Genomic DNA, 24,743 nt, shown 5'->3' with positions numbered 1-24,743 from the left:
AATTGGAATTTTTCCCACGGCACACCAGACAATATCTCACGGCACACTAGTGTGCCGCGGCACAGTGGTTGAAAAACGCTGCTCTATACCTCCATTCAGAGGGAAAAAAAAAACAAGGGGGGGGGGGGCGGGCTTCACAGTGACTGATCAAGGTGATAGCCAATCAGAGGCTATCACAGTGGTCATGTGACTCGGAATGGGGAATCCCACGTCCCTATCGTTGGAACTGGAATCGGGGCTCTCAGTGACGCCCCGATATTTGTGCTGGGAGCGCGCTGGGCAGCGGGCTCCCAGCACAAAACACAGGTACACGAAAAAGGCGGCCCCACAGAAAAAAGGCCCGGTTCTGTGAGGCCGCATATTTTGCGTGCAGGGGCGGACTGACCATTTGGAAACTCAGGCACTGCCCGAGGGCCCAGGATCAGTAGGGGGCCCCATGAGATGCCCCTGGTACCTTTTTCATAGGCTTTTTTGAGTTTGGACAAGGAAACAGGGGCCCTTAGGGGGCAATAGGGGATCATGGGGGCCCTGTGTCCTCGCCCACACCTAAAAAAGCCTATGAAAAAGCCAGTGAAAGGTATCAGGGGCATCTCATGGGGCCCCCTACTGACCCCGGGCCCTCAGGCACTGCCCGAGTGCTCGAATGGTCAGTCCGCCCCTGTTTGCTTGACGTCGGCGCCAAGGGGTTAAAGTCATGATTTTTTTTTAGTAATATAATTGTATCAGACAATTACAGTATTAAACCGTCCTTTACAGGGGCGGACTGACAACTCATGGGGCCCCTGGGAAATAGAGGATCATGGGGCCCCTGTGTCCTCACCCACACTCAAAGCACACCCAAAAAAGCCTATAAAAGTTACTAGGGGCATTTCATGGGGCCCCCTACTGACCCCGGGCCCTCGGGCAGTGCCAGAGTGCTCGAATGGTCAGTCCGCCCCTGGTCTGTAAGGTGCACTTCTTGCTGTAACCTCGTGTCTAACCAAGAGATATAGAACTGCAGCTACTATCGCTTCAATCAGGGAAGTCTCACTTCTCCTGCTGCATTATCTTTCATGTAAGCTGCAGGTAGAACCCAGCAGGAGGAGCGCGGCTCGTCGCGATCAGTGCGAGCCGCAGGGAAAGCCGAGACAGAGAAACGATGATCTTACCGTATACATAGAATACCGATGACCAGCCGGTGTATTGCACGAGGATCCCGGCTAAAGGCATGGCGATCACGGCTCCCGCGTAGGACCCTGAGAGAAGGGAAACTGGTCAGTGGCGAAGGTTTCCCGCACCGGGGAGACAAAACATTGGTGAGACTGAATCTTTACCGCAGAAGGAGGTGGTCGCCAGCCTGCTCCTCTCTAATGGCGGCGCCCACTTGCTCCATATTCCGTGGCATGCCGGGTAGGTGACACCCTAAAGTTATAAAAAAGAAAAAAATGTAAAAAAAAAAAAAGAGCATTCCGTTGTATTTTTTGTATCATGCAGGATTGGCAATGTTTCAACATCAGACATTCCAGCGTTGAAAATATATTTTTTATTTATTTCAGGTACTTTTATAGCATCATCAATGTACTCAGCACTTTACATACATATATTGTACATTCACATCAGTCCCCGCCCCCGAGGAGCGTACAATCTAAGGTCCCCAATCAGGGGCGGACTGACCATTTGGAAACTCGGGCAGTGCCCAAGGGCCTGGGGTCAGTAGGGGGCCCCTGGTACCTTTTTCATAGGCTCTTTTGAGTTTGGGCATGGACACAGGGGCCCCATGATCCCCTGTTGCCCGGGGGCCCCATGAGTTGTCAGTCTGCCCCTGTCCCTAACTCACCTTCATACATACACATACTAGGGCCAATTTACCTACCAGCATGTCTTTGGAGTGTGGGAGGAAACCCACGCAGGCACAGGGAGAACATGCAAACTCCAGGTAGGTGGTGCCGTGGTTGGGATTCAAACCAACAACCTGAGTACTTCCAGGTGGAAGTGCTGACCACTCAGCCACTGTGCTGCCCTACAACATTCTTAAAATAGCTGTAAGAGGATGAACACACAACCCTTCCTTGGAATTATATCCAGGAATGTGTGTCAGCATATAGATAACTTTGCTATTTTAGTGGGTTTTGTTGCACAGTAATAGAGTCAGAATGAACAGGCTGCATGAACTGTCTTCTGCATCCTGTATTCATTCTTCCCTATGATTGTTCCCAGGGCCGTGGATAAGAAGGGTCCACCAGTCCTCCTATAGAGCAGGGGGAGGCCAAAGCGGCTGGGTGAATCAAATGTGGGCCGATCACCCTTCCTGCCCGCATTTGATTCGCATTGGTGGGAGGGGGGGTGGGGAAACTACTGGAACCGATCCCCTGTATCCAGGGGCCGACTGACCATTCGGAAACTTGGGCACTGCCCGAGGGCCCGGGGTCAGTAGGGGGCCCCATAAGATGCCCCTGGTACCTTTTTCATAGGCTTTTTTGAGTTTGGGCAAGGACACAGGGGCCCCATGATCCCTTATTGCCCGGGGGCCCCATGAGTTGTCAGTCCGCCCCTGCCTGTATGGCTCTCTCTCCAGCAGCTGAATGCAGACTTCTTCTCCTCTCCCTCCCGCTGTGTGTGTCAGTACATAGATGACTCAGAGAAACAGAATTTTGCTATTTTAGTGCTTTTGGGGTTTTTTTGCACAGTAATAGAGTCAGAATGAACAGGCTGCATGAACTAGTAAGAGTCCGAATGAACAGGCTGCATGAACTAGTAATAGAGTCAGAACGAACAGGCTGCATAAACTAGTAATAGAGTCAGAATGAACAGGCTGCATGAACTAGTAATAGAGTCAGAATGAACAGGCTGTATGAACTAGTAAGAGTCCGAATGAACAGGCTGCATGAACTAGTAATAGAGTCAGAACGAACAGGCTGCATAAACTAGTAAAAGAGTCAGAATGAACAGGCTGCATAAACTAGTAACAGAGTCAGAATGAACAGGCTGCATGAACTAGTAATAGAGTCAGAATGAACAGGCTGCATGAACTAGTAATAGAGTCAGAATGAACAGGCTGCATGAACTAGTAATAGAGTCAGAATGAACAGGCTGCATGAACTAGTAATAGAGTCAGAATGAACAGGCTGCATGAACTAGTAATAGAGTCAGAATGAACAGGCTGCATGAACTAGTAATAGAGTCAGAATGAACAGGCTGCATGAACTAGTAATAGAGTCAGAATGAACAGGCTGCATGAATTAGTAATAGAGTCAGAATGAACAGGCTGCATGAACTAGTAATAGAGTCAGAATGAACAGGCTGCATGAATTAGTAATAGAGTCAGAATGAACAGGCTGCATGAATTAGTAATAGAGTCAGAATGAACAGGCTGCATGAACTGTATTCAATGTGGTTATAATAGAAGTGATCCTCAGTACCTCTACCAGCCCTTGCAGGATCCGGACGAAGATCACACACCCATAATGCACTCTGGCCGCAGACGGGATTAACATGTTGAGACTGGAGGTGAGCACTATGGCCGCACCGAACACCCTGCAAATCAGAAACATGAAAGTCAAACGTGAGTTCATGGAGGACAAGAAGGACATTCCTGGGAATATGAACGACTCTTTCTAGGAATCCTTCACCAGTTATCATGTTTGGCGTCAACATAACAGGGAGGTTCCATGACAGCCATGTGGGGAACATACAACTATACACTGATCCAGGGGCGTGGCTACTGCGGGGCAAACAAGGCAGTCTCTGACCATCTCCTGTACTATGTCTGCAGTCTCTGACCATCTCCTGTACTATGTCTGCAGTCTCTGACCGTCTCCTGTACTATGTCTGCAGTCTCTGACCGTCTCCTGTAGTATGTCTGCAGTCTCTGACCGTCTCCTGTACCATGTCTGCAGTCTCTGACCGTCTCCTGTATTATGTCTGCAGTCTCTGACCATCTCCTGTACTATGTCTGCAGTCTCTGACCATCTCCTGTACTATGTCTGCAGTCTCTGACCATCTCCTGTATCATGTCTGCAGTCTCTGACCGTCTCCTGTAGTATGTCTGCAGTCTCTGACCATCTCCTGTATCATGTCTGCAGTCTCTGACCGTCTCCTGTAGTATGTCTGCAGTCTCTGACCATCTTCTGTATCATGTCTGCAGTCTCTGACCATCTCCTGTACCACATCTGCAGTCTCTGACCATCTCCTGTAGTATGTCTGCAGTCTCTGACCGTCTCCTGTACTATGTCTGCAGTCTCTGACCATCTCCTGTACCATGTCTGCAGTCTCTGACCATCTCCTGTACCACATCTGCAGTCTCTGACCGTCTCCTGTACTATGTCTGCAGTCTCTGACAGTCTCCTGTAGTATGTCTGCAGTCTCTGACCATCTCCTGTACCATGTCTGCAGTCTCTGACCGTCTCCTGTACCATGTCTGCAGTCTCTGACCGTCTCCTGTACCATGTCTGCAGTCTCTGACCGTCTCCTGTACCATGTATGCAGTCTCTGACCGTCTCCTGTACCATGTCTGCAGTCTCTGACCATCTCCTGTACCATGTATGCAGTCTCTGACCATCTCCTGTACCATGTCTGCAGTCTCTGACCATCTCCTGTACCATGTATGCAGTCTCTGACCGTCTTCTGTATCATGTCTGCAGTCTCTGACCATTTCCTGTACTATGTCTGCAGTCTCTGACAGTCTCCTGTAGTATGTCTGCAGTCTCTGACCGTCTCCTGTACCATGTCTGCAGTCTCTGACCGTCTCCTGTACCATGTCTGCAGTCTCTGACCGTCTCCTGTACCATGTCTGCAGTCTCTGACCGTCTCCTGTACCATGTATGCAGTCTCTGACCGTCTCCTGTACCATGTCTGCAGTCTCTGACCATCTCCTGTACCATGTATGCAGTCTCTGACCATCTCCTGTACCATGTCTGCAGTCTCTGACCATCTCCTGTACCATGTATGCAGTCTCTGACCGTCTCCTGTACCATGTCTGCAGTCTCTGACCATCTCCTGTACCATGTCTGCAGTCTCTGACCATCTCCTGTACCATGTATGCAGTCTCTGACCATCTCCTGTACCATGTATGCAGTCTCTGACCATCTCCTGTACCATGTATGCAGTCTCTGACCATCTCCTGTACCATGTATGCAGTCTCTGACCATCTCCTGTATCATGTCTGCAGTCTCTGACCATTTCCTGTACTATGTCTGCAGTCTCAGATCGTCTCCTGCAGTAAAAGTGTGGCTCAACGGTAGGGTTTTACCGCCCCTCAACCTCACGTGTGAATGAGCCCTAACATTATGCAAACGCATAAAAAAGCGCACGCAAAGTGCATCCAAATAAATGACTTAACCCCTTGACTCTGAGCGCACGTAAATATGAGGCCTCTCGGGGTCTGGGCCGTGACGCCGAGCGGCCGCATATTTGCGCGCAATTAGAAAATACATATCTGCTGCACGCTCCCAGCACACGTGTCCGTGACTCACAGAAAGGTCCCGATCTCCCCTTTCGATCGAGACCTTTTCCGATCATGTGACTGCCGTGACAGCGAATGACGGCGGTCACATGACCCTTAACACCCCGCCCCACCTCCCGGCTTCTGAAACTCTTAAAGGGCCGGGAGGCGCCGGTGCGAAGAAGTTACTGTAACAGACATGGGTGTCAATGGTGTTCAAAACTTCAAAGCACTTTAAAGGAGCCCTAAGGCTTTGTTCGCACATGTGGCTGGGGGGGTCAGTAAAACCGGGAGGTTGAGCTATGGTTTTACTGCCCCCCTGCCTAAACACTAAAAAACAGCCACATACAGCTGGGGCCACAAAGTCGTGACAGCAAACACCTAAACAACAGGATGCTTTGGCGGCGCAACTAATGCAGCTCAACCAGGCTGTGCCATAACCGCACTGCAACCACGGTCACTGCATGCCATGGCGGCAAGGTAGTATGGCAATCACGGGGTCACACCAGGCGTGAACATGTAGCATGTCGAGGAGCCGCGGCCCTTCCTCACCGCACATGTGACACGGGACAAGAAACCCATCATACAAAAACAACACAGAAAATGATCAGATTGTATTTCTGTTCACATTTTAAATATATTCCTCCCAAATATATTGACATATATTTGAAATACTACAATTTTGTCCGTATTCCATATATTTCAATTATACAGATATATATATATTATATATACAATGATTATATTATACAGATATATATATATACAATGATTATATTATACAGATATATATATACAATGATTATATTATACAGGATTTATATATATACAATGATTATATTATACAGATATATATATACAATGATTATATTATACAGATATATATATACAATGATTATATTATACAGGATATATATATATACAATGATTATATTATACAGATATATATATATACAATGATTATATTATACAGATATATATATACAATGATTATATTATACAGGATTTATATATATACAATGATTATATTATACAGATATATATATACAATGATTATATTATACAGGATTTATATATATACAATGATTATATTATACAGATATATATATATACAATGATTATATTATACAGATATATATATACAATGATTATATTATACAGATATATATACAATGATTATATTATACAGATATATATATACAATGATTATATTATACAGATATATATATACAATGATTATATTATACAGATATATATACAATGATTATATTATACAGATATATATATACAATGATTATATTATACAGATATATATATACAATGATTATATTATACAGATATATATATACAATGATTATATTATACAGGATTTATATATATACAATGATTATATTATACAGATATATATATACACAATGATTATATTATACAGGATATATATATATACAATGATTATATTATACAGATATATATATATACAATGATTATATTATACAGGATTTATATATATACAATGATTATATTATACAGATATATATATATACAATGATTATATTATACAGGATTTATATGGCGCCAACAGTTTGCTCAGCACTTTACAACATGAAGGCAGACATGACAGTAAGGGCTCGTTCACACTAGGCTGTTTTGCCAACGCTTGCCAAACGCCCCTATAGCGTTTGGCAAGCGTTGGTCCAGCGTTTGCAGAGCGTTATTAACGCTCGGCAAACGCTCCGCAAACGCCGCATGCGCGGTTTAGCGGCGGTTGCTAGGCGTTTGCCGAGCGTTAATAACGCCCCACAAACGCCTATAATGCAGTTTGAGTGGTGTTACCGCTGCGCAAACGCCCCGCAACCGCGTCGCAACCGCACCGCAAACGCCGGCCGGGCGTTTGCGGAGCGGCACCATAGACAAGAATAGGAGGCTTCAAAGCCTCCTGACTCGTCCAGAGGCGTCCGTTTTGCCGCGACGCAAACGCTCCCGTTAGAACAGCACCATGTGCTGTAATGTGCAGAATTGGCAGAGGCGTTTGGGAAGCTTACCAAACGCCTCTCTGCCGCCTGCACACAAGGCTAGTGTGAACGTAGCCTTACAATACAATTTGGTACAAGAGAAGAGGAAACAGATATATATATCATGTTGAAAGGTGTTGTTTTATATATTACAAAATTTATGAAAAATATTTAAAAAAATACATTTTCAAAAATACTGCATGTCTTTAATAATACATTTAATCTACATTTTTTGGAACGCATTTACAGATATATGTTAAAATGACTTTTTGATATGTTAAAAAAAAAAATCTGAAGAATATATTTAAAAAAATATATCTTTTTCAAAATAGTGTTCATATATTTTGTAATATGTTAAAAAACACATTTCAGCATACAGTATATATAATGAATACGACCAAAATTGTAGCATTTCAAATATATGTCAATATATTTGGGAAGAATATTTTTAAAATATATTTTTCTTCCGTGTGGGCGCACTTGGATGAAGTAGAATCAAAAGATTCTGTAGTATTATATAATTTTTTACTTTGTATTACATTGCGGTGTAAACAGGGGAGGACTGACCATTCGAGCCCTTGGGCACTGCCCGAGGGCCCAGGGTCAGTAGGGGGCCCCATAAAATGCTCCTGGTACTTTTTATAGGCTTTTTTGGGTGTGCTTTGAGTGTGGGCAAGGACAAAGGGGCCTCATAATCCCCTATTGCCTGGGGGCCCCATGAGTTGTCAGTCCACCCCTGTGTGTAAAGTGTTGTACTTTGTATTGTAACGTTTATTACTTTGTATTATTTAGCATTGTGAACTTTAGTACTTTGTATTACATTTGGTGTAAAGTTTTGTACTTTGTATTACATTTGGTGTAAAGTTTTGTACTTTGTATTCCATTGCGGTGTAAAGTTTTGTACTTTATATTCCATTGTGGTGTGAAGTTTTGTACTTTGTATTCCATTGCGGTGTGAAGTTTTGTACTTTGTATTACATTTGGTGTAAAGTTTTGTACTTTGTATTACATTGCGGTGTAAAGTTTTGTACTTTGTATTCCATTGCGGTGTAAAGTTTTGTACTTTGTATTACATTGCGGTGTGAAGTTTTGTACTTTGTATTACATTGCGGTGTAAAGTTTTGTACTTTGTATTACATTTGGTGTAAAGTTTTGTACTTTGTATTACATTGCGGTGTAAAGTTTTGTACTTTGTATTACAAAGTTTTCTTAACATTTCCAAACACAAAGTCTTCCAAGTGTCTCCCATCTCCTGGATCGGCTCAGGCAGATTATTTCTATATCAATATTAAATGAAGATTCGACCAATGAGCTGACACATGCCGAGGGAGGCGGAGACTTCCCAACACGCCTCCCGGTATTAAATCTGCTTCCTCAGAGGAAAGAAGACAGTTCTATATGAAGGGTGCTGAATCCTCAAGACAAAGACAGTCCAGCCAATCCCAGCACAGGGACGGGATACAGAGCTCAATGATTGGCCAAATCTTTATCTGGTGAAAAAAGCATTGTACAGTATGTATCCCGCAGAGATGATTCCTGGGCTGCTGATTGGTCAAAGCTTTCTAGAACCTGGAATGTATTATCAGTGCAGACATACAGAATAAGGACAGATACCGAGAATGACACCCGGCATCCAGGACAGGAGAAGTGGGACTGTGCAGAGTCCATACATACAGAATGGGGACAGATACCGAGAATGACACCCGGCATCCGGGACAGGAGAAGTGGGACTGTGCAGAGTCCATACATACAGAATAGGGACAGATACCGAGAATGACACCCGGCATCCGGGACAGGAGAAGTGGGACTGTGCAGAATCTATACATACAGAATGGGGACAGATACCGAGAATGACACCCGGCATCCGGGACAGGAGAAGTGGGACTGTGCAGAGTCCATACATACAGAATGTGGACAGATACCAAGAATGACACCCGGCATCCGGGGCAGGAGAAGTGGGACTGTGCAAAGTCCATACATACAGAATGGAGACAGATACAGAGAATGACACCCGGCATCCAGGACAGGAGAAGTGGGACTGTGCAGAGTCCATACATACAGAGTAAGAACAGATTCTCCAGCAGTGTGAAGGTTGTCACATATTGCCAGTGATTAGATCATACAGCCAACACCTGTGATCTCGGGGCCCGGGGACCTCCTGGGCGAGTGACATGAGCTGATGTCATGCTCTCAGGGGGGTGGTAAATACATGAGTAAGGGGACAGGATAAATATAGAAGAGTGTCATTTACCTCAGTAACCCTCAGCTCAGCCCGTCATCTGATCCAGCCAGCTGTACATGGAATGAGACCTGCCCCAATGAAAGAGTGATTGTGCGTGCCGCAGACTGAGGGGGAGGAGCCGGCACACCTGTGAGAGACTGAGGGGGAGGAGCCGGCACACCTGTGCGAGACTGAGGGGGAGGAGCCGGCACACCTGTGCGAGACTGAGGGGGAGGAGCCGGCACACCTGTGCGAGACTGAGGGGGAGGAGCCGGCACACCTGTGCGAGACTGAGGGGGAGGAGCCGGCACACCTGTGCGAGACTGGGGGGGAGGAGCCGGCACACCTGTGCGAGACTGAGGGGGAGGAGCCGGTACACCTGTGCGAGACTGGGGGGGAGGAGCTGGTACACCTGTGCGAGACTGAGGGGGAGGAGCTGGCACACATGTGTGAGTCTGATGGGGAGGAGCCAGTACACCTGTGAGAGACTGAGGGGAGGCGCTGGCACACCTGTGCAAGACTGAGGGGGAGGAGCCGGTATACCTGTGCGAGACTGAGGAGGAGGAGCCAGTACACCTGTGTGAGACTGAAGGGGAGGAGCCGATACACCTGTGCAAGACTGAGGGGGAGGAGCTGGTACACCTGTGCGAGACTGAAGGGGAGGAGCCAGTACACCTGTGCAAGACTGGAGGGGAGGAGCCAGTCCACCTGTGCAAGACTGAAGGGGAGGAGCCGGTACACCTGTGCGAGAATGAAGGGGAGGAGCAGCTACACCTGTGCAAGACTGAAGGGGAGGAGCCGGTACACCTGTGCAAGACCGAGGGGGAGGAGCAGCTACACCTGTGCAAGACCGAGGGGGAGGAGCAGCTACACCTGTGCAAGACCGAGGGGGAGGAGCAGCTACACCTGTGCAAGACTGAAGGGGAGGAGCAGGTCCACCTGTGCAAGACTGAAGGGGAGGAGCCAGAGTTCCTCATTTGCATTTCTATCCAAGCACACGATATACAATCTCCGTTCCCTTCCCTGGGATCAGGACTTCTCGGGGTTGCTCAGGGACCGGGCAGATTATCTCAGACAAACGTTCCGTTACGCGCTCCGGGCGCTGGGCCGCGATTTGATACAAATAAAGACTTGACGTACTGCGAATGCTACAAAATATTTATTTTTCTCCTCTGACCGATTGGCTGCTTTTTATGAGTCGTTGATTTTTTTTTCCTATTAAAATGCTACAATTTTCACCTTCCAATCTAATTAAAGAAAAAAAAAAAGATTAAAGGGAAAAAATAATGGCCTTTCATTCAGCGGCGGCGCACATCTGAGGCTCGGCCTATATTGAGCGAATTCCCCGGCGGTTCATTAAAGGGGGGAAATGTCTATATTACGGGGGGGAGACAATGGCCGCGGCGTGGAGCATATGGTAGGTAGCATGGAGTGAGTGGGGATTAGGCTTGGCGTGTGGCAGGCTGGGCGGGGGAGGGGGGGGGGGCGCTCTCTGCGCTTTTTAAAAAGACCCTGAAAACACAAAGCACTCGTGTCCGCGGTCAGTGCGGCTTTTCAAGGGAAAACCTCCCCCCCCCCCCCAGAACGCCTATTGATCGGCCTCTTCATCAGGACTACTTAATGCTGCTTTGTATTACATTCATGCCTGGGACTCACAACAAGCTTCATTAGAGGAGGAAATCCGCTTCCTATTCACTAACACAGAGCCAAGGAGGGCGAGGAAGGACTATCATGAGGGACTGCGACGCTCTTAAAGGGCCAGTCCTGATATTTAAACCCCAAACCAAAAATGTCATATATTGCAGCTCACCAGTGGTGTCCCGAGGCAGGTGCGGGGGTGCGCGCCACACCGGGTGACACCGGACCAGGGGCGGACTGACAACTCATGGGCCCCCGGGCAATAGGGGATCATGGGGCCCCTGTGTCCTTGCCCAAACTCAAAAAAGCCTATGAAAAAGGTACCAGGGGCATCTCATGGGGCCCACTACTGACCCCGGGCCCTCGGGCAGTGCCCGAGTTTCCAAATGGTCAGTCCGCCCCTGCACTGGACCCACTCTACAAAAAGGTAAGTTGTAAAGAAAGCAACAGTCCCCGCAGGATGGATCCGATCTGCGGATTGAGCAGAATGGATCGGAGTCCGATCCAATATGCTCCCCAATCAACAGATCCCATCCATCCTGCGGGGATCGTCGGCTTTCTTTACAACTTACCTTTTCGCAGAGCGGGTCCGGTGTCACCCCCGTATAGGTCGCATGCCGACAATCCCTGCAAGATGGATCAGATCTGCACCAGGTGACACCTAGCGCACGGGGGGACACCGGACCCGCTCCACCAAAAGGTAAGTTGTAAAGAAAGCCGACGATCCCCGCAGGATGGATCCATTACGCTCAATCCTCAGATCGGATCCATCCTGCGGGGATCGTCGGCTTTCTTTACAACTTGCCTTTTCGTGGAGTGGGTCCAGTGCAGGGGCGGACTGATCATTCGAGCACTTGGGCACTGCCCGAGGGCCCGGGGTCAGTAGGGGGCCCCATGAGATGCCCCTGGTACCTTGTCCATAGACTTTTTTGGGTGTACTTTGAGTGTGGGCAAGAACACAGGGGCCCCATGATCCCCTATTGCCTGGGGGTCCCATGAGTTGTCAGTCCGCCCAGGGGCGGACTGACAACTCATGGGGCCCCCGGGCAAAAGGGGATCATGGAGCCCCTGTGTCCTTGCCCAAACTCAAAAAAGCCTATGAAAAAGGTACCAGGGGCATCTCATGGGGCCCCCTACTGACCCCGGGCCCTCGGGCAGTGCCCGAGTTTCCAAATGGTCAGTCCATTCCTGAGTCCGCCCCGGGTATAGGTTGCATGATTATGATCCCCGCAGGATGGATCGGATCTGCAGACTGAGTATAATGAATGGGACTCCGAACCATTATGCTCCCCAATCCGCAGATCCCATCCATCCTGCGGGGATTGTCATCATGCAACCTATACGGGGTGACACCGGACCCGCTCCACGAAAAGGTAAGTTGTAAAGAAAGCCGACGATCCCCGCAGGATGGTTTGGATCTGCGGATTGGGGAGCATAATGGATCGGAGTCCGATCCATTATGCTCAATCCGCTGATCCGATGCATCCTGCGGGGATCGTCGGAGGGGGTGTCACCAAGTGTTACCGCATCGGGTGACACCAACCCTAGGGACACACCTGCAGCTCACCAATCATTAAATGTGGAGGCTGCATTCGTTTTTTTTTTTTTAGACTTTTTTCCCCCCTCTGTTTTCACCTGGTAACACACCTCTCATCAGAGCGCCCCCGCTCTGGATGAAGGAGCACAGGAGGCACAGCATACAACAACATGGTCAGTCTGGAGGGGAGTAGCAGATTTAGATACACTAGCAAACTGAATCCAAATTCCAGCTCACATGTTGTAATCAGTTACAGTTTTTGTTCCTTTTGGGATAAAGTTTTACCAGGAATAATTAAAAGCTGATCATGGTAAGCGCCCCTGTCGGTGGTAATTGGTTGTGTCATCCCTGTAACTGATACATTCTGCTGGAGAGCTTGTGCTTCTGAAAAACAACAGACCTACTGACCGGATCAGTAAATGGAAACAGAAGAAAGAAAGTCTCAAAAAGAAAACGAATGCAGCCAATCACATCTAACAATTGGTGAGCTGCAGTATAATAATAGTCATGGACAGTGATTCAAACCCTGTGTGTCCCAGCATGCATGATTGTGCATTCCCATGCATCTCATTTTAGGACAGTTCATCAATTTCAGAGGACTGATCGAGGCACGGGAAAAAATAAAGAACAAAGGCGCAGGCGTGATTTTCAAAATTGTGCTGTACTAAAACGCATGGTACTGCAGTGCCATGCGTTCTGTCAGTCAGGAATGCGTGCGTTTACTAAATGTGTTGGGGTGCTGTTAAGATCCATTCAGTCTTGCACAGGTGTACCGGCTCCTCCCCTTCAGTCTTGCACAGGTGTACCGGCTCCTCCCCTTCAGTCTTGCACAGGTGTACCGGCTCCTCCCCTTCAGTCTTGCACAGGTGTACCGGCTCCTCCCCTTCAGTCTTGCACAGGTGTACCGGCTCCTCCCCTTCAGTCTTGCACAGGTGTACCGGCTCCTCCCCTTCAGTCTTGCACAGGTGTACCGGCTCCTCCCCTCCAGTCTTGCACAGGTGTTCCGGCTCCTCCTCTTCAGTCTTGTACAGGTGTACCGGCTCCTCCCCTTCAGTCTTGCACAGGTGTGTCGGCTCCTCCCCTTCAGTCTTGCACAGGTGTGCCAGCTCCTCCCCTTTAGTCTTGCACAGGTGTGCCAGCTCCTCCCCTTCAGTCTTGCGCAGGTGTACCGACTCCTCCCCTTCAGTCTTGCGCAGGTGTACGACTCCTCCCCTTCAGTCTTGCACAGATGTACCGGCTCCTCCCCTTCAGTCTTGCACAGGTGTTCCGGCTCCTCCCCTTCAGTCTTGCACAGGTATACCGGCTCCTCCCCTTCATTCTTGCACAGGTGTACCGGCTCCTCCCCTTCAGTCTTGCACAGTTATACTTGCTTCTCCCCTTCAGTTTTGCACAGTTGTATGGCTCCTCCCCTTCAGTCTTGCACAGGTGTTCCGGCTCCTCCCCTTCAGTCTTGCACAGGTGTTCCGGCTCCTCCCCTTCAGTCTTGCACAGGTGTTCCGGCTCCTCCCCTTCAGTCTTGCACAGGTGTTCCGGCTCCTCCCCTTCAGTCTTGCACAGGTGTTCCGGCTCCTCCCCTTCAGTCTTGCACAGGTGTTCCGGCTCCTCCTCTTCAGTCTTGCACAGGTGTTCCGGCTCCTCCCCTTCAGTCTTGCACAGGTGTTCCGGCTCCTCCCCTTCAGTCTTGCACAGGTGTACCGGCTCCTCCCCTTCAGTCTTGCACAGGTGTACCAGCTCCTCCCATTCATTCTTGCACAGGTGTACCGGCTCCTCCCCTGGACTGAAATGTCTTCCTCTGATATCACTGCACACTGGGAGCTTCTCACAATGTGCATTAGAAGCTGCAGCCAGTCAGAGCTCTGCCTCATTTCCTGCCTGGAGGACATCCGGCAGCATCTAGCGCATTCCTCCCCAGTCTGACTATCCCTGGCCCCGCCCCTTTCACTCATTGCATTTCAGTTCTGTCAATCATGGCGGCTCGGTGTCATACAGTCAGGTCCATAAATATTGGGACATTGACACAATTCTAACATTTTTGGCTCTATACACCACCACAATGGATTTCAAATGAAACGAACAAGATGTGCTTTAACTGCAGACTGTCAGCTTTAATTTGAGGGTATTTACATCCAAATCAGGTGAACGGTGTAGGAATTACAACAGTTGGCATATGTGCCTCCCACTTGTTAAGGGACCAAAAGTAATGGGACAATTGGCTTCTCAGCTGTTCCATGGCCAGGTGTGTGTTATTCCCTCATTATCCCAATTACAATGAGCAGATAAAAGGTCCAGAGTTCATTTCAAGTGTGCTATTTGCATTTGGAATCTGTTGCTGTCAACTCTCAAGATGAGATCCAAAGAGCTGTCACTATCAGTGAAGCAAGCCATCATTAGGCTGAAAAAACAAAACAAACTCATCAGAGAGATAGCAAAAACATCAGGCGTGGCCAAAACAACTGTTTGGAACATTCTTAAAAAGAAGGAACGCACCGGTGAGCTCAGCAACACCAAAAGACCCGGAAGACCACGGAAAACAACTGTGGTGGATGAGCGAAGAATTCTTTCCCTGGTGAAGAAAACACCCTTCACAACAGTTAGCCAGATCAAGAACACTCTCCAGGAGGTAGGTGTATGTGTGTCAAAGTCACCAATCAAGAGAAGACTTCACCAGAGTGAATACAGAGGGTTCACCACAAGATGGAAACCATTGGTGAGCCTCAAAAACAGGAAGGCCAGATTAGAGTTTGCCAAACGACATCTAAAAAAGCCTTCACAGTTCTGGAACAACATCCTATGGACAGATGAGACCGACATCAACTTGTACCAGAGTGATGGGAAGAGAAGAGTATGGAGAAGGAACTGCTCATGATCCTAAGCATACCACCTCATCAGTGATCATGGTGGTGGTAGTGTCATGGCGTGGGCATGTATGGCTGCCAATGGAACTGCTTCTCTTGTATTTATTGATGATGTGACTGCTGACAAAAGCAGCCGGATGAATTCTGAAGTGTTTCGGGAATATTATCTGCTCATATTCAGCCAAATGCTTCACAACTCATTGGACGCTTCACAGTGCAGATGGACAATGACCCAAAGCAGACTGCAAAAGCAACCAAAGAGTTTTTTAAGGGAAAGAAGTGGAATGTTATGCAATGGCCAAGTCAATCACCTGACCTGAATCTAATTGAGTGTGCATTTCACTTGCTGAAGACAAAATCGAAGGGAAAATGCCCCAGGAACAAGCAGGAACTGAAGACAGTTGCAGTAGAGGCCTGGCAGAGCATCACCAGGGATGAAACCCAGCGTCTGGTGATGTCTATGCGTTCCACACTTCAGGCTGTCATTGACTGCAAAGGATTTGCAACCAAGTATTAAAAAGTGAAAGTTTGATTTATGATTATTATTCTGTCCCATTACTTTTGGTCCCTTAATAAGTGGGAGGCACATATGCAAACTGTTGCAATTCCTACACCGTTCACCTGATTTGGATGTAAATACCCTCAAATTAAAGCTGACAGTTTGCAGTTAAAGCACATCTTGTTCGTTTCATTTCAAATCCATTGTGGTGGTGTATAGAGCCAAAAATGTTAGAATTGTGTCGATGTCCCAATATTTATGGACCTGACTGTATGTGGACATGCAAATACAGCCTGCTTAGGTACACCCACTCCTCCAGACTGACATCCACCAATCGAGGTATTTTGATATTTGCATAACTCCTCCCAAGAGCCAGCCCACTGCTTGCATCAGGACTCATAGCTCCTGAGAAGAGAACTGAGGCAGGGTGCTGGGATGTTTTCAGGAGATGCTATGTACAGCATCCTGCTGGCCCCTCCCACCTGCCATGATCTGCCTGCTTTGCATAGAGATGCACATGGGGAAACCAGAGAAGGCAAAAGATAAGCAGCTTAAACAGTAAATACGATCACCATATCCTGTATATCTATCGATATTCTCACATCTTCCAGAAATCTAGTAACATTCAATGGATCCCCTCCGGTCTGGATATCTTAGAAGAGAGGACAGTGTGCTGTAGAGCTGTAGCCGGAAGGCTTCCCACCCCACCCCCACCCCCGGGACCTCACAGCCCACATCAGCTGGTCTGTCCCCCGACACATGGCCAATGAATATTCTTCTGCACGGGGTCCTGAACGTGGTAGCAGGTGTGCGGCTGGTACATCTGTGCTCCGTGTCATTTAATTTATTACTGCTGCTTAATTCGTGTCACAGTTGTTGTAATATCGGCGTCGGCACGGCCGGGGAGCTCGTAAAATTAACATTTTTCCGGCTGCATCAATCTTCCATAATCGAATCAGAAACTGAAAATAAAGACTGTATAGAGAAAGGAGGCACTTGTGACGGCTGGACGAAATACATGCGAATGACGCACCAAAAGTCCCATCCTCAGAGACATTCACCCATACCGAAAATCCTCTCCTAGAACCCTGACACCCAATCGTGACCTTAACATTAAGATTTATTGTAACTCTTAAAGTGCAACTTAGTCCAGCAGATGGGAATCCCCACATCCCTAACCGGCAGTAAATACGCTTCAAAACAAGTGCTCACTGACCTGTGTAGCTGCAGGAACTGTTGAATAATTCATTTTCAAAATTTTCAGCAAAAAACACTTCCATTTCAGCTGTGGAGCTACCCCCATTCCCCCTTCTAGGAGTAACTCAGCAGCTCCGCTCCCCTATCCCAGCAGTGACCAAGTAGATCAGCTCCCCTGTCCCAGCAGTGATTCAGAGCTCAGCTCCCCTATCCTAGCAGTAACTCAGCAGCTCAGCTCCCCTATCCCAGCAGTGATTCAGCAGCTCAGCTCCCCCTTCCGAGCAGTGACTCAGAACTCAGCTCCCCTATCCCAGCATTGACTCAGCAGCTCAGCTCCCCTATCCCAGCATTGACTCAGCAGCTCAGCTCCCCTATCCCAGCAGTGACTCAGAACTCAGCTCCCCTATCCCAGCATTGACTCAGCAGCTCAGCTCCCCTATCCCAGCATTGACTCAGCAGCTCAGCTCCCCTATCCCAGCATTGACTCAGCAGCTCAGCTCCCCTATCCCAGCATTGACTCAGCAGCTCAGCTCCCCTATCCCAGCATTGACTCAGCAGCTCAGCTCTCCTATCCCAGCATTGACTCAGCAGCTCTGCTCCCCTATCCCAGCAGTGACTCAGCAGCTCAGCACCCCTATCCCAGCAGTGACTCAGCAGCTCAGCTCCCCTATCCCAGAAGTGACTCTAGATCAGCACTCCTATCCCAGCAGTGACTCAGCAACTCAGCTCCCCTATCCCAGCAGTGACTCAGTAGATCAGCACCCCTATCCCAGCAATGACTCAGCTCAGCTCCCCTATCCCAGCAGTGACTCAGCAGCTTAGCTCCCCTATCCCAGCAGTGACTCAGCAGCTCAGCACCCCTATCCCAGCAGTGACTCAGCAGCTCAGCTCCCCTATCCCAGCAGTGACTCCTCAGCTACCCTATCCCAGCAGTGACTCAGCAGCTTAGTTCCCCTATCCCAGCAGTGACTCAGCAGCTTAGTTCCCCTATCCCAGCAGTGACTCAGTAGATCAGCACCCCTATCCCAGCAGTGACTCAGTAGATCAGCACCCCTATCCCAGCAATGACTCAGCTCAGCTCCCCTATCCCAGCAGTGACTCAGTAGATCAGCACCCCTATCCCAGCAGTGACTCAGTAGATCAGCACCCCTATCCCAGCAGTGACTTAGTAGATCAGCACCCCTATCCCAGCAATGACTCAGCTCAGCTCCCCTATCCCAGCAATGACTCAGCTCAGCTCCCCTATCCCAGCACTATTCTCCTGTCTTCATCCTCCTGATGACCTTGACTCTGAATCCTGACCATGCTCTTGTATTTATCTTACTCGACTCCTACCGGAATGACCTCAGTCTGGATCTTGACCTTGACTACGCCACGCCAGTTCCTCCCTAACATTCCAATTCTGCACCACCTTCGTCCACTAAAAGTGTCATCACACCTCCTACTGCTGAACCTGTCCTGCTGACCTGATCCACCACTCATTTATGGACTCTGCTTCTCCTGATCAACCATGTATGATCCTGGCTTAGCTCCAGACACGTCTCCTGTCTACATCCTCCTGATGACCTTGACTCTGAATCCTGACCATGCTGTTGTCTTTTATCTTACTTGACTCCTCCCCGGAATTACCTCAGTCTGGATCTTGACCTTGACTACGCCACACCAGTTCCTCCCTAACATTCTGATTCTGCACCACCTTCATCCACTAAATGTGTCATCACACCTCCTACTGCTGAACCTGACCTGCTGACCTACTCCTCCACCAGTGTACCTTGTGTTCCTGCTGGCATCCTCATGCACCTGACTAAGACCTACCCAGTTGGACCCTTCCTGGAGCAGTCACCAGCAAACCAGTCTATCGGCACTAATGCTTCTCTGTCAATCCCTGCCATCATCAATGGAGTGAACCAACATTGCAGTCCCAAGATCATGCATCCTCGAGATCTCACATTTCTGAGATCTCTTCATCAAAAAAGCATTGGTTAAAAAAAATCCAACCATCGCATTCACCGAAATCTGGCCAATCCAGGGATTGGATGAATGATAGAATCCTGTACACTGCAACGGGTTTTGCTGTTCATTTGCCCCAAACATCCATTTATTTAAATTGTAACCCTCCATCTGCGCCATTCATTAGGTGTCGGGGATTGCGAAGGGTGAATGTCAGTTGATTCAGGTAAGTGGATGTGTGTCAAGACACAAAGGTGCACGTCCGCCAATACGCAGGACAGCGTCCTGCTTGTTTGAATGAAGATGCATGCAAGTGCATGTTGGCGCATGGCGGCTCGTGTCCAATTCCAGAACTGGCACAAGATGCCCTATTTAAGAAGATTGTTGGGTTGCATCTTGTGTTCCTTGCTCCCGTGTATCCTGTCTTTATTCTGACATGGACTTCCCCTTTTGCTTGACCACTGGTTGTGGCCTCCACTCATTTATGGACTCTGCTTCTCCTGATCAACCATGTATGATCCTGACTTGGCTCCAGACTATTCTGCTGTCTTCATCCTCCTGATGAACTTGACTCTGAATCCTGACCATGCACTTGTCTTTCCATTGGTGTCTTTGCAGATGACACCAAGCTGTGTCGTGGAATAACGTCCTTACAGGATGTCTCCAACCTACAAGCCGACCTCAATGCTCTGTGTAATTGGGGGACTATGGGGCCAATGAGGGTTAATGGTGATAAATGTAAGGTTCTTCTCTTGGGGGCTAAGAGTATGCATCATACATACTAGGGGGGTACAACTGGGGGGGGGGGTCAATGGTGGAGAAGGATCTGGGGAATCAATGGTGGAGAAAGATCTAAGGGGGTCAATGGTGGAGAAGGATCAGGGGGGGTCAATGGTGGCGAAGGATCTGGGGGGGTCAATGGTGGAGAAGGATCTGAGAGTCCTGGTAGATCACAAGCTTAATAATGGCAGCAATGCCAAGCTGCGGGTTCTACAGTGAGCAAAATCCTCCCTTGTATTAGGAGAGGTATAGACTCCAGAGAGAGATATACCCCCCCCCCCCTTGGGTACAAATCATTAATAAAACCTCATCTGGAATATGCAGTTCAGTTTTTGGCTCCAATACACAAAAAGAACATTGGGGAACTGGAGAAAGTACAGAGAAGGGCAACTAAACTGATACGAGGCATGGAGGAGATCAGCTATGAGGAAAGATTAGAGGAACTGAATGTATTCTCTACTGAGAAGAGGAGATTAAGGGGGGATATGATCTCCATGTATAATACATAAGGGGGGATATGATCTCCATGTATAATACATAAGGGGGGGGGGGATATGATCTCCATGTATAATACATAAGGGGGGATATGATCTCCATGTATAATACATAAGGGGGGATATGATCTCCATGTATAATACATAAGGGGGGGGATATGATCTCCATGTATAATACATAAGGGGGGGATATGATCTCCATGTATAATACATAAGGGGGATATGATCTCCATGTATAATACATAAGGGGGGATATGATCTCCATGTATAATACATAAGGGGGATATGATCTCCATGTATAATACATAAGGGGGGGATATGATCTCCATGTATAATACATAAGGGGGATATGATCTCCATGTATAATACATAAGGGGGGATATGATCTCCATGTATAATACATAAGGGGGGGGGGGGGATATGATCTCCATGTATAATACATAAGGAGGGATATGATCTCCATGTATAATACATAAGGGGGGATATGATCACCATGTATAATACATAAGGGGGGATATGATCACCATGTATAATACATAAGGGGGGATATGATCTCCATGTATAATACATAAGGGGGGATATGATCTCCATGTATAATACATAAGGGGGGATATGATCTCCATGTATAATACATAAGGAGGGATATGATCTCCATGTATAATACATAAGGGGGGATATGATCACCATGTATAAATTCATAAGGGGGGATATGATCTCCATATATAATACATAAGGGGGGATATGATCTCCATTTATAATACATAAGGGGGGGATATGATCTCCATGTATAATACATAAGGGGGATATGATCTCCATGTATAATACATAAGGGGGATATGATCTCCATGTATAATACATAAGGGGGGGGGGGGGAAATGATCTCCATGTATAATACATAAGGGGGTGATATGATCTCCATGTATAATACATAAGGGGGGATATGATCTCCATGTATAATACATAAGGGGGGGATATGATCTCCATGTATAATACATAAGGGGGGGATATGATCTCCATGTATAATACATAAGGGGGGATATGATCTCCATGTATAATACATAAGGGGGGAATATGATCTCCATGTATAATACATAAGGGGGGATATGATCTCCATGTATAATACATAAGGGGGATATGATCTCCATGTATAATACATAAGGGGGGATATGATCTCCATGTATAATACATAAGGGGGGATATGATCTCCATGTATAATACATAAGGGGGGATATGATCTCCATGTATAATACATAAGGGGGGATATGATCTCCATGTATAATACATAAGGGGGGATATGATCTCCATGTATAATACATAAGGGGGGATATGATCTCCATGTATAATACATAAGGGGGGATATGATCTCCATGTATAATACATAAGGGGGGGGGATATGATCACCATGTATAATACATAAGGGGGATATGATCACCATGTATAATACATAAGGGGGGATATGATCTCCATGTATAATACATAAGGGGGGATATGATCTCCATGTATAAATACATCAGTGGTTCATATAGTGAACTCGGTGTAGTTATTCCCCCTGAGGTCATCACAGAGGACAAGGGGGCGCTCTTTACATCTGGAGGAAAAGAAATGTAATCTCCAAACACGGAAAGGTTTCTTCACAGTAAGAGCTGTGAGAATGTGGAATAGACTCCCTCCAGAGCTGGTTGTGGCCAGCTCAGTGGATTGCTGTAGGAAAGTCCTGGATTCTTTCTTGGATACACAGAATATAACTGGATATAACATTTATAGGGAAAGTTGATCCAGGGAATATCTGATTGTCTCTCGGGGATCAGGAAGGATTTTGTTTCCCTGCAGGAGCAGATTGGATCGTGCTTTGCTGGGTTTTTTTTTTGCCTTCCTCTGGATCAACTGTGGGTGTAGGATTATAACTTTTTTTTTTTTTTTTGGTTGAACTGGATGGACTTTTGTCTTTTTTCAGCCAGACCAACTATGGAACTGTTAGGGGGTGTCTTAGATGAAAGCCTCCCATCCATTGGGGGACCTATCATGTTGTGTGCCCAAGCTGCTCTTGTAGTAACCCTCTTCGGTGGCCATCTTTCTGTAGGCCACGCTCTTCTAGTGCATTTGTCTCGGTGCTCCTTGCCACCATCTACTTCAATTCATGGAACGTTGAGAGAAGGGCAGGAACGCCCAAAGAGATGATCTATGGTGGCCATTGTAACCACCATATCCGAAGCAAGGAGACGACTAAGCCCACTTCTGAACCTCACTTAAGAGTGACCTCCGAGGATGCAAATATCAGGGATGCCGTCACCAGCTTGTTTTTGGATTTGAAGGTTCCTGTTTAGAATTCGCCACCCCCCCGAATTTCTAACTGGATTTGTTCGATTCAAGGAGACGCAAATTAATGTAAATATTTATTCGCATAAATGTGCCGTGTTGAGCGAACCCCACCCAACCCTTCAAACACCCCCATTCCACCCTTCACCTGCCTTGCCTTTGGGGGATACACCTCAAAAACTGAAGGTCATTTCAAGGACGTTTGCCGATTCGGTTAAATGTATGTGAGATCTCTTCACCATCTGCCAACAGTTCAAATATTTTATCAGCTCCGTTCCAATCTCGGCTCATCAGTGCGTTCACCACGAACGACCGGCGTGGAATTCGGAGGCGTCAATCTGCAACCTACAGACCCAACATGTCTAGAATGAAACGCGTCTCACTCAGCAGAACTGGTGCAGGGCCAAGCCTAGCAAGCGACATCTGCGTAAATTCCGTGACGATGGTTTATTCTCACACATAATCTGTACGCTAAACAATCGTCCGCGGAGACGACACAGATCTGAGCATTCATTATGATCATTATCGGTTTGGTGGAAGAACAAGTCATAAAAAAAAATCTGTTGTGTTAATCTCAGTTTCCAGCATTAATAAAGAATCAATTGCTGCAAAAAAAAAAAACTGACCCAAAATAATAACATTCGGCCAAAGAACAGGAAATTACCATTTGATTTTTGAGCAATGGCCACCAAAGGCCACCTTGAACAAAGGGCATTCATTGGATCTTAGCCAATAATCCAGAAAACAACCCAGAAAAGTATTGTCTGGGTATCACCTTCATAAAAATTACTGAAAAGGAACATAAAAGCAAAAAGAAGCCATAAAACAAAAAAATGTATTTTATATATATATATATATTTTTATTATTTCCAAAACTGAGCAAACAATGTTTTCAATATTAAATATAAAAAACGCCATTAAACCAAAAAATTATCTGTATATATATATATATATATATATAATTATTTTGTTTTATGTCCTTTTTTATACTTTTATATATTTTATATTTTTATTTATATATATATATATATATATATATATATATATTATTATACTGTGTGCATATATATATATATATATATATATATATATATATATATACTGTGTATATATATATATATATATATTCATATATATAAAGATAGATGGATACATTTTTTATTATTATTTTCAATATTAAGCAAACAATGTTTTCAGTATTGAGTATAAAAAAGGCCATAAAACCAAAAAATTATATATATATATATATATATATATATATATTCTTTTTTTAATTATAATTATTATTTTTAATATTGAGCAAGAAATGTTTTCAATACTGAGTATAAAAAGGGGAAAAAACAAAGAAATATATACATATATATATTTTTTTATTTTCTAATTTGTTTTTTTTTAATTATTATTTTTGTTATTGAGCAAACAATGTTTTCAATACTGAGAATAAAAAAGGCCATTACACAAAAAAAATTATATAACTATAAAAATTTACTTTTTTTTTAAATTTTCAATATTGAGCATAAAACAAGCAAAAAAAATTCATAAAACAAAAAAAGTGTGTTTTTATTAAATCAATATTTTTTTCTTTTACCTCTCCATATTGAAGGGTCGATGAGTCTGACACAAAACCAAACGTGTATCGAGCGAATATACATAAATAAATAAAATAAAATACAATGGTTGGCCCGTTACAAGGCTTACCCATTATTGTAGTACTCATTAAAAAAAAATGAAGTTCAGTTCTGATGAAAAATTTCTAGAAAAAGGTCACGGTAAGTCACTAATTAAGGACAGATATCATCAGGACATAAAAACAAACAAAAACAAT

At 46.1% G+C, this 24,743-nt stretch overlaps 1 protein-coding gene across 1 annotated transcript in view; it reads right to left on the bottom strand.

Moving 5' to 3' along the window:
- Positions 1-24,743, bottom strand: part of LOC149437743 (vesicular glutamate transporter 2-like) — a 66,531-nt gene that overhangs the window by 34,658 nt on the left and 7,130 nt on the right. Inside the window, 3 exon segments of the mRNA XM_089660670.1 lie at positions 1,149-1,235; positions 1,314-1,401; positions 3,399-3,513. Of these exon segments, the coding sequence (XP_089516796.1) occupies positions 1,149-1,235; positions 1,314-1,401; positions 3,399-3,513 (290 nt within the window).

The sequence above is a fragment of the Staurois parvus genome, unplaced genomic scaffold, assembly GCF_062004578.1.
Source record: "Staurois parvus isolate SC_StPar_1 unplaced genomic scaffold, SC_StPar_1.0 ptg001261l, whole genome shotgun sequence".
NCBI classification, from domain to species: Eukaryota; Metazoa; Chordata; class Amphibia; order Anura; family Ranidae; genus Staurois; species Staurois parvus.
Note: the sequence above shows the minus strand (reverse complement) of the source record. Positions and strands in the feature narration are given on the sequence as shown.